Genomic DNA, 11,789 nt, shown 5'->3' with positions numbered 1-11,789 from the left:
GGGCTGTGTTGAGTGGTGACTCATTAATGAAAGAGAGAAATATAGTCAGATTTAACCTGAGAATGTCTCAGCAGTCCAAATACATATTATGTTTACTAATTGTTCAGTTGTTCTAGCGAGTCAAGTAGGTCAGTGCTGTTCCTCTAAATGAAAGCAGGTGAAACTAGAGCGTCGGAGGGCAGCGATCAGTCACCACGCAACAGGACACAATCTGTACCTGTCGAGATATACTTGTCTGCCTAAAACCGTCGTCAAATTGCTCAGTCAGCCATGTGTGTTGACCCATATTGAGTAACAACACATTAACGTCAACTTGGCATGTGGCCTTTGCTGTTGACGTGCCTGTTCCCCACGTGAGTACAGGTAAGACTATAAAAAGAGTTGGCAGACAAAGGAACTTCTCGACATCTGATACTCCCTCTGTGGTTTGACTTTACAGTGCAGACAGATTTGATGGAGGACAGACCGGGACGAAGGGGTCCATCTCTAGCTGTCTGCTTCCGTTAACTGCAAGGAAATTACATATCTGGCCATCTGATCAAAGAGCTTTATCACTTTTATTTCAATAAGTTTTCAAAAATACCCTAAAAGCCACATCTGGCACCGCTCCAGAGGTCCACTCTGGTATTGGGTGTGTGCAGATAATGTGCAGATATACAGAAACCATTCTGGAACAAAAGATATACTTCTCTTTCTTTTCGTGCGTTCTTGTCTGCAGCCACAGTTAGAGCAAAATACTCTGAGTTGTGGTTTGACAAGAGTCAGCTCAGTTACCTGAACAAACTATTAATTTGCTAATCATCCAGCAGGCTAATTTCACAAACCACTAAAGCTAACCTGGCTACATCCAGCCAACGGTATCAGTGGCTGGCTGTTGTTACCTTTTCAAATATTTGTTTCTACTCTTCTACATAAAATAGTATGCAAATGAGATGTTAGTTGAACAGATGTTAGGTCATAACGATTGGTAACATTTTAATATGTGTGTATGCATGCATGCATGCACATATAGGCACATGTGGGTTGTTGGCATACAGCTTGTGACTTATTAAAACATCGATTGGTGTGTAAAGAGAAAAAACTTCAATTTCCAAGGCTTTGAACTACAATGAAGTAGTTGAACACAGTTCACAGAGTTCCTTCACCATCAAAAGACAACACTGGAATTTCCAGTGAGTCACAGCAGGATGTATTCAGACGCCGGCTCACATTTATGCTGAGCTGAGCTACCATACCAAGACTCACACTCGTTTTTCTTGTCATTGCAGGTGAATGTTGATGACACCATTGAAATGTTACCAAAATCAAGAAGAGCTCTTACCATTCAAGAGATTGCTGCATTAGCGCGATCCTCCCTGCATGGTGAGTGCAACATTTTTAACAGTTTCCCGAGTGCACTTTATACATATACAAACATATACATTTGTACATACTGGAGATGCTTGTATATATGCAGATACCGAAAATGTGTATGCTGTAGCATAACCCCAAATTTTTGCCTTGTAGGTATTTCCCAGGTAGTGAAGGACCATGTGACAAAGCCTACAGCAATGGCTCAGGGCAGAGTAGCCCATCTCATAGAGTGGAAAGGCTGGTGTAAGCCTATGGACACTCCAGCAGCCCTTGAATCAGACTTCAACTCTTATTCTGACCTCACTGAGGGAGAACAGGAGGCCCGCTTCGCTGCTGGTAAGACTTCTGTTGTCTGTTCGTGGGATTTGTTTATCGCATAAATATTAAAGCACTCTCCTTTGCTACAGTCCAAGTTCAAGCCGAAAGAGATTTCTTGAATGAGCACAGGCCAGTTGACAACAAATACGATGAAGAGGTGACACACACCTAGGGCAAGAGGGCTCCGGAAAATGTGTGAATTAATGGTGAAAGATCACAGAAGGGATCCAAATTAAATGAAAATCCATCGTAACAAAAAGGTAAACATATTTAAAGAGGATCAGATGAATATTCATTTACAGTGTTGAAAATACTGAGATAATTAAAAAAAACTCTTCCCAGCAGGCACGGATGTGCAGAATTTAGCTTTAAACAAACAAGCCTAGTTTTTTTTTTTTTTTTTACAATATACAGTGTTAGACTGTAAAATCATATTAACAAAGCTTTGGAAAACATTTTGATGCTGGCTGCAAGGAGAAACTTTCATTCCTACCCCATTTAAAGCTGCTTTAACATGCACTTTTCATAGATGATCTGGATATGGAAAATGCATCGATGAACCACAGAAAACATTATTCAGCTGTTCACAGGCCGAGTAATTACTCTTCATGACGAGTACACTGCCTACCGCCTACCTAATTTGAATTTTGGGATGTGATCACACTTCAGGCGGGATTGAGACAACAAAAATATTTATTAATAGGTGGTGTGAATGCAAAGATAATCAAAAGACATTTTCCAGATCAGATGTCCAGATACAAATCACGTTAATACCAGGTTTAAACGGGACGTCAGCCTTGCAACCCCATTTTTGTTGCCCTTAACTCTTTTCCTCCACACATAGAGATGGTTTGTTCCTCTCAAAGCACCGTTCACCCACAGCTCATCTGTCTTCTCTATCTTTTACTCACTCAATTCATCTTTTTACTCTTCTTTGATTTGCTCCTGCCCCCTGTATTCATTTCCTCCTCTCTCCTATTCACATTGTCCCCCTTTTAATATTCCTCTCTGCCTGTCTCTTTATCTCCTCTTTTATTCAGTCTTTTTCACCCTGTCCCTCCTGCCTGCTCTCCCTCCATTCTCTTGCTCGCTCCCTGCAATGCAGACTCTCAAGGTTAATTTGCACAGTAAGGATTTGCTCCTGGCTAGTGCCACCATGACTGAGCGATTTTCCTCTGCGCCTCCTCTTTTCTCCTTTCTTTTTTCTGTCTTCGCTTTTATCTTACTATTTACAGGACTTCTCTTTTCTCTAAGATCCATTTCAATATTATTTGGCTATGTGCAGCTGTAATGATGATTTAAACAAGCCAATTTATTAAAAGGACAAAGTTCAAAGTACCCTAAATGATTCTTTTAATTTTTAAAATCAATCATTCCATATATTCTTTAAATAGTTTTTCAGCACTATAGATAGTCTTTTTAGAACAGTTTGAACCTGGCCATTGATGTCATACATTGCTTGGTTGTAAATGGCACAAAAACAAGGTCTAATCCTTAGCGAGATTTTCTGATGCTCTGCACACCCTTTTGCTGTACACCGATGAGCCACACATTAAAACCAGATACCGGTTTTAATTTTGTGGCTGATTGGTGTATTTAATTAGTGTATAGTAAGTTCACTAACAGTGGGGCTGGTTGTCTTGTCTATTATCAAGTTCTACATTATGTTTGTTATAGTTCTTGTCTCATCAGCTTACCTCATCACCGTGCACCTGCCCCATCAGGGAACTGCCAGTTGTGCTGACTCCTTTTATTTTTGTCAACTGTCTCCTTGTAGCCCGCTGATGGTGTTACTGTGGGTGACTGGACACCCACAGTAACTGCGTAAATGTCAGCGAGCATGTTAGTACATTAAGTGAGCATGCACGAATGTGTGAAGTTATTCTTTGGTTTGTATAAAATCTAGTTGCAGTAGAACACGCTGGTGTGTGTGTGTTTGTTTGTGTGAGAGCTTAGGGGGCATCATGAGCATTGAAATTGCAGGTGGGGTTGTCCTATTAATAGACTAACTTCTGCCAACACACATGCAAGCACGCACGCACGCACACACACACACACACACACACACACACACACACACACACACACACACACACACACACACACACACACACACACACACACACTCACATATACTGTATTCTTTGTAGTTAACGCTGCAGTGTCTCTCCTTACTGCATGAAACTGGCTGCCAGCCTTGACCGACACACAGAGAGGCTTATGTCACTGTGTGTGTGTGTGTGTGTGTGTGTGTGTGTGTGTGTGTGTTTGTCTGTGAGCAAGAAAGTATGCTGAATTCCATATGTGTATAAATGTATTAGAGCGGCGGTATTCCAGCTTCTGGTTGCACTGTAAAGTGACAGTGTAGCAGAGGTGTATATGGCTTGATCAGTCCCAGTCATCGGGCTTTACACTATCCCTGCAGCAAACAAGCCTGTTGCATCAGCGAAACTGGGAAAATGCCATGATGTTGGAAAAAAAGTTACAAGTGACAGCTAACAATGAGTGTGGTGCAGGGGAACTTCGACAAAGACACCTTATCAAACTGATAATGTTTCCTTAAAGCGGGTGTAGTCAATATTTTTTATTAACTATGGATCTCATGGCTACGTGTGATGTGAAAGGGGTCACTCATAGTGACAAACGTGCAGAAATTATCACTCAACTCTGCAGTTCCTCTAAAAAATAGAGTTAAAAGGACAGTAAAAATTACACTTGCATTCATCAGATGACAAGAAACACAACTCAAACTGAATGCTATTTGTTGCTCCATGTCTACTGGATAAAATGTAATGGAACGTCAATGTTGTGTCTACAAAAACAGTTAATGCAGGTTTAAAGTGAGCATTATACGGTAAATACAAGATGATGTTCATCTGCACGACTAACTGTTTCCTTCTAACCACATATCTATTAGAAAAATATAAGAGCTGTCAGGTTTAAAACTTTTGTATCACATAATAAAGATCTGATAAAAGAAATTCTTTAGCTTGTAGTTGCCATCAGATGATATTGTGAAAAATATTCTTAGGGTCGGCATTAACAAGGTCACCTCCTACAGATTAGTGGGAATGATCTTAGGGTCATACATACTGAAGACCAAGAACGTGCATTTGAGTGTGTATATCTGTAGGTGTACACCATTTCTTTACCCCTATTTTAGACATCTTTGTATGGTACGTGGGTCACTGATATAAATAAGTATGTACACAGGTGAAGACTCTCTTTCTTCCTGAGTTAAAGGAATCTTAAAACATTCTTTCAAAGGAGAACTTAAGAGCAGCTCACACGACTGCATTTGCTGGAAGATGTGCCAGTGTTTGTGAGGGAGAGTTCAGGCCCCGCTACAGTGGAAGATGAATGAGAGCATCGATCTCTCCCTGTGGGAGACAACGCAAGAAAAACTGAGCAATAACCAGAGACAGAGTCAGAGAGAGGGGGAGACTGAGGAGGGAGAGTCAGAGAGATAGAAATCAAAATGAAAAGTGAGGGACAAGGCTGAAAGATTGCTCGGTGAAAGAAAAGGGGATGGGAGGAATGAGGTGAGTCGATAGAGCATTTTATTGAGAGAGACGATTGGAAGAAAGGCGTGACTTGAAGGAGAGAGTGGATGAATGGGAGGAGTACAAAACAGATGGATCGAGAGGAAGAGGGCAACCAGAGAGATAAAGAGAAAAATAGAGTGGGACTCTGATTGGTCAGCTGATGATGATAATTGGAGGTGATTGGTCACTTGGACCTTGTGGCTTACTGGTTCTGACACATGCTGAGTCACCTCAGCCAAACGCACAGACAATGATGTCCTCTCTTTTGCCACTATGTATGTTTTACATGCATGTCAGTGTGCATTTGGTCACTTGTGAAATATAGTGATTAATTTATAGTAATATAACCACGGCTAAAAACCTGCTCACCTTTTCTAAGATTTGAAAATTCAGGTTTTAGTAATTTACATTAACATGCTCTTTTTTATGGGATTATGCTGCAATAAGAAGGTATTGTCAGCTACAAAGAGCAGTTGAAGTGGTTTTACATACATACACAGATGGACAGATAAGCCTTGAAAATAAACATTAAGTACTGAAAATTCTTTAATACTGGCTGGGGCCCTATACCTCAGTTGCTATGAGAACAGGTTTATTTTCGAGCCCCACTTTTATTCTTAGTTTTTCCTGTTTCTCCACACACACACATAGGATGGCAATGTGTGTTCATTGATTTTTCATTCAATCCGCCTTTGCCTTCTCTCTTTCTCTCATTGACAAGAAGCTTCAGTGGATGAAATTCAACGCTTCTTGTAGATTTTTAAAAATTAAATGTAATTTTTTTTAAAAATGTGTTGAGTTTTATTGACAGGAGATAAATATTGAGTGAAAGATGTCAAAATGGAAAGCGAATGAAAATAGCATTTCTGTTAAAAATACACTCTGTTAGTAGCACGGTGGTGAGAATGATATTGTTTTTATGATGGAATTATTGCTGTGGAAATGTACATTATACTGAACTTACCATGTGAGCCATTAAGCTACAGGTAATTTCACACACAAGCACTTTATTACTGATCCACTCTTTTTGTTCATGCTGGCCATGACTCGAACACTGGCGTTCATGGTATAAAAACATTCAGTAACAAGTATATTTCTCCTGGTATTTCCAGGAAATACAGCTATTGCCTGTTCTTTCATAGGATCTTCTCTGTGTTTCCTCAAACTTAGTGTCCCCTTTGCCCCGACAGGAATGCAACCTGCATAACAACACTATCGAACACTAAGTAACAGCCATCTTAAGTTCACCAGCCAAATGACTGTGATGAGAATCCTGTCTCTGACCACTCCAATACTACACTGTGCATATTGTGCCTCACAAAGACCTGCCAAACAAAAAGAGCTACATGACATAGAGACACAATGGTTCGCTGTGTTCTTGTTACCATGCCAATCTTGCATTTGCTCGTGTACATGTGCAGCATCATGTGTGTATGTGTGTGTTTGAAGGTGTGGCAGAGCAGTTTGCCATCGCGGAGGCTAAGCTAAGAGCCTGGTCTTCTGTGGACGGCGACGAGTCCAACGATGACTCATATGACGAAGACTTTCTGCCTGCCAACGAGCCCACCACACAGAGCACAGGTACACACACAGACACACACACACATGCGCTCGCACACACACACACACACACACACACACACACACACACACACACACACACACACACACAAACTGTTCCTCTACACCACAATAGCTATGGTAAAGCTAAATCACATTTATTTCCTTCATATTGTCCCCTTCATTCTTAATAGCCCATCACTTGACCTCTTCCTCATCCATCTTTCTCTCTGTATCTCTCATTGTCCCAGTGCCCTAGTTTTCATCCTCTTGCAACGTTTGTTTTGTTCCTCGGCGCAATCTGATATCCCTCCTGCAAGTTTTATATAATTTCCTTTGCTGCAGAGACAGTGTTTGTTTGAGAATAGTGTGTGAGGGTGTTATAAATACACAACACATTTGACCGTGTGTGTGTGGGGGGGGTGTGTATACCAGAGCTTTCATTTTGATTACACTGAACCACCAATAACCTGTACTGCAACTAATAACATTCAGCACAGTGATGTTGCTGTATCTTCATTTATCCATCTATGGCTTCTTACCCTCTGCGAGGGCAATTTAGTGAATGAGGTTTCACATATACCATATTGATTTATCTGAAATTAATCAACTCAATATGAAACATGATCTGAGTAAATACTACTGTAAAAACTACATCTTCACTTAACTGTCACATCGATTTATGACAGTCCTTTAGTACTTTTCTGGTTGTGGACACATAATGTAGAACTTGATAATGGGCAGGACAATTTTTTTTCTCTCCAAACTCATAGATGATAATTCAGTTCTCTCTCACATCACATTTTGATTTTGCAGCTGGTTTCTTAGCTCTTTTGTAATTAAATTGTTTAATTTGTTACTAATATATTGATATTTTTGCATTTTTCTACTCATTGTATGTCACAAAAATTCTTTTTCTCTTACAATGTCATATTGTATATACTTTCTTTTTTAAATTTTTATAAATCGCTTTCTTGTTTCTTATCATTTTCCAATGCTGGTATTTTTCATACCCTATGGTGGTGAAAACTTTTTTTTTTTAATCCACCTCTATCTGGTACACTAATGAGTTTGGCCTCCCTTTGTAACAACAGAACAAAATGATTCTTCTTAAAGGTACCCTGTGGCAGAGTCCTGCACTGGGTTGGGTACCCACAGGTAACCAATGGGTAACCCGCAAAAATGATGTGTAACAGGTAAAAACATTAATTCATAGGTACGGGCACAGGTAAAAATGTACTAAATGCGGGCGGTCAGCGGGTGAAAGAAACATTAGAATGAAAAAAATAAAACAGAAAACACAAAGGAAAATAAAGGCACAGTTTTTTAAGAAACATCTAGCACTACCTCTCAACCCTCAATTCATCATCATCATTCAAGAACTGAAAATGCAGCTGAGTGATAACAATGGGGAGTCACTCTGGTCCACATGGTACCTTTAAATGAGTTAAAGTGTAAATAATTACAGGAAGAGTAAAGTTTTTCAATACTGGCTACACTGTATGCACAGTAAGAATTACTATAATATTTCCTGCTAATATCTGATGCTCACTCACACTCAGTGTCCCTTCAGAAAACATGACAGTTTTTCGTGTCATATTTCTTCTCTTATCGTTGTTCTTCTTCCTTCAGGACTTCATGTTCACAGTCTGTATCATTCCCTCTAGATGTGCCGTCATATCCTCCCTACTTGAAGGACCTGATCCACAGCCAGCTTTGCCAACACCTTGGCCTGCGAGGGCCCTGTTGTGAGGGTGGAGGCAGAGGTGGAGAGGGAGGTGGCAGCGAAGAGCCTTCCCCCACAGCAGGCTCCCCGGATACCCTCTGCTCCAGCCTCTGCAGCCTGGACGAGCACCACCCGCTGCTGCGTGACCTGGGCGGCCACCGCGGCATCCATTCCCATAGCACCGCCGCCGAGCTTGCCGCAAAGATCCTATCGGCACTGCAGGGAGGGGAGGAGCTTTTGGCCCGACTTCAAAGGGCTGGGCAGAGCGGGCCGGGTGGGGGGGACTGTGTCTTCCACAGCCTGGGTGGAGGAGGGCGGGGTATCATGCCCTGTGGGAGTCAGGACTCTCCTTGCTACTCCACGTCTTACTCTGAGACTTACCTGTCACCAGGTGAGGATGACGACACCCCCTGCAAGGACTATGAGAGCACCATGTGCCAGGTGGAGGCAGAGGGAAATGGGGTGGAGTACCCGCCCGACTACGACCCACGCAGGAGGGTCTCTGACGTGGCCTCCTCTGGAGTGGTGTCACTGGATGAGGAGGATGAAGAGGAGGAGGAGGAGGAGGAGAAGGCAGGAGAGCCAAACAACCAATGACTCCTCTCTTGTCACTCCAGCGTTTCATCCCTCCGGGCTCTTTGGAAGGTTTTCTTTTCTGCATCAACTTGCCCTGCTCTTCCATGGCGTCTGAAAAGTTTGAACCTCTGCGCATGTGTTTTGTTTCTCCTCAGACTAAAATGTAAATCATCCGTCTTTGCCTTACTTGCAGCATTTCAACTCCTCTCCCCCTCGTAACTGCTTTGTCGCCCTTTGATGTATCAAGTCTATTTTCTTTGAAGGCGTCCAAACAATCTTTTTTATCAGCGTGAGAACAGGAGTATTGGACTTGTGACAGCAGTCCAACGACTTAATCGTGGGTATGACGCTCGCAGTTTTCGGCTCCGTCCCTACCTGTGAAAGTGACTCCAAAAACGGACGCCACCACCAGGCAGACAGAATGACTGAGTCCAAAACTCTGACTTATCTTTGCATGTGTTTTGCAAGTGCTGAAATCGATGGGCTGACCCGGTCTTGAGCACGGTTTGTAATCTCAGCTGTTCTGTATAACCCCCGCCCATATCCCCGGCAGCTCCCATGGGAGGGCAGGTTGACACTGCATCCTGGGACCTGCCCTTACCCCCCCCCTTGCAAGAGACAAAATAGCATCCTTTTGGGCATGGCTTGCTGAGTATGCCAAACTATTTAACCCTGTCACTACCAATTATGAGCAAATGCTGGAATGTCTTCAAAGTGACAGGACATAGTATGTATTTTAAAAAAAAAGATTTGTCACAAATGATATGATAGAATGATATGCTTTTATTGTACTAGTTTTCTATCACTCAAACATGTTGTTCACATTATTCCAAACATCATTATGATGGACATCTGCCATAATGATCAACTATAGCTACTGGATACTTTTGGAGTTCTGTGGATTCCTGCATGGAAGACACCAGAACTTTGGTTGTCTCAAAAAAATACACGGCAGCAGCGACGACAACAAACACTTACAGAATGTTCCTGCAGTGACCCTTCCAGGCTAGGTGTCTGACAGGAAGTAACGCAGGTATAAAAGACAGAAAACCTTTTTCTGTGAGAGAGATGAGTTGCATTGGAGATTTTCTATATTTTTGTATGCGTTGTCTTGCTTTGATCTCTTTGCCTATGCGGCGTGCCAGTGTATGTGGTTTTTTGCACGAAGCTAACGTGGCTGTAGATTTCTCCTTTTCTTCGTTATCACTGTGTGATATAGTCTACTGGGAAAAAATAACAAAACAAATGTGAACAAAAAGTTTTTATTTTATTTTTTATTTCAAAAGAGGATACTGTGATACGGTTTGTTATTGGCATTTGTCATGATCCTCATGAAGAGCTCTTGTTTTTCTTTTGTAAAAATTTTTAAAATGCTCTTCTTTCTCATCTCATACTGACTCCTGAAAAGCTTTGCCCCTTATTCTATACTTCTATTCTATTCTATACCGTTCTTTTCTATGATGTTTTCAAAAGGGCATGTTTATGTGACACATGCAGAAACTTCCATCTCCATGGTGATGTGAGGAGCCCTGTTGAGGTTCTCCCTAGAGGGACTGTCATTCATACAACTCAGGAAATCCCATAGGACCAGAGCATCAATACATCCTGCCTGCACGCATAGCACCACTTGATCCTCTTTGTGTGTGGATTTTTGTGTGTTTGTGAGAGAGAAATCCTTGTGTGCGTAGTTATTTTCTATAAATAATTAAAGCACAGATTCAGTCCCCGCCTACTACTTTTATGTTGTCTGACTGTTTAGAAAAGCCTCAATGTGCGAGTCTGTATGTTCGATGTTTCGTGCAAGTGTGAGTGCGTTTGTGATTGTGTGGGTGTATTGTAAGATGTCAGCAAGCTCCTCAAGCTTGCACTGTATATCCATTCCGAAACCCCTCCAACGCAGCGATTCCCTTTAAAACAGTGGCTGGTGTAGCTGAGCTCTTGTTGGAGGTTGAACTCTTACTGGTACCGGAGATAAAAAAAATAGCATGTCAAATTCTTTACATACAATGAAAAGAATTTTGAGACAAAAAAATGGATGACATTGCTAAATCAGCTGGCTTTGGGACTACATGAAAATGGGGAGTCCCAGTCGGGAGAACTGAAAAGACAACTCAGGGGGAACCACTGAAGCTGTGCCTTTCATTAGTCACCTTTGACCTCCTAAGTTATACCATCATCATCACATCCTCCATCCATTCCCCTTCTCCCTTTTTAAAGGAGCAAGAGCAGAGTAAAACACTACTATCATCAGTTGGACAGGGCCACTAAATATCCTGTTGCATGTCCTGTGTGTATCCTCCTGCTGTAACTGGAGGTTAGAGCGGACCGATTTGTCCTATTGGTTGACATTAAAAGCTGGGGCGATGCTGGAGAGGTTGTGCTTTTGCACGGTGACACGAGCGCAGCATTCTTCATTTTTCCCCCTCTATTTATCAGTTCGCTCTGTCCACCGCTGCACATTTGCTCTGTCCATCTCTGCGTATCCCCATCCCCTCCTCAGGAAGTGTGTGTGGAATGGTATGTGTGTGTGTGTGTGTGTGTGTGTGTGTGTGTGTGTGTGTGTGTGTGTGTGTGTGTGTGTGTATGTGTGCGTGTGTGTTTGTGTGTGTGTGTGTGTGTGAGAGAGAGAGGAGACAGGCACCTTGGTGTGATGCGCTTGTCATTCACCCAGTTGTCTTGTTCTCTCACACATCCACATGAGTGTTTTTATT

The 11,789-nt window shown here is 42.0% G+C and overlaps 1 protein-coding gene across 1 annotated transcript; it reads left to right on the top strand.

Annotated features, from left to right (window-relative positions):
- Positions 1–1,277: 1,277 nt before the first annotated feature.
- On the top strand, positions 1,278–9,166 carry zgc:165508 (uncharacterized protein LOC100101652 homolog). The gene is made up of 4 exons (XM_040131499.1): positions 1,278–1,362; positions 1,507–1,689; positions 6,666–6,797; positions 8,444–9,166. Exons 1-4 carry the CDS (start codon positions 1,293–1,295, stop codon positions 9,097–9,099), a joined length of 1,041 nt encoding a protein of 346 aa, XP_039987433.1. The 5' UTR covers positions 1,278–1,292; the 3' UTR covers positions 9,100–9,166.
- Positions 9,167–11,789: the final 2,623 nt, after the last annotated feature.

This window comes from Xiphias gladius, chromosome 7 (genome assembly GCF_016859285.1).
Source record: "Xiphias gladius isolate SHS-SW01 ecotype Sanya breed wild chromosome 7, ASM1685928v1, whole genome shotgun sequence".
NCBI classification, from domain to species: domain Eukaryota; kingdom Metazoa; phylum Chordata; class Actinopteri; order Istiophoriformes; family Xiphiidae; genus Xiphias; species Xiphias gladius.
This window is presented reverse-complemented; position numbering and strand designations above follow the sequence as displayed.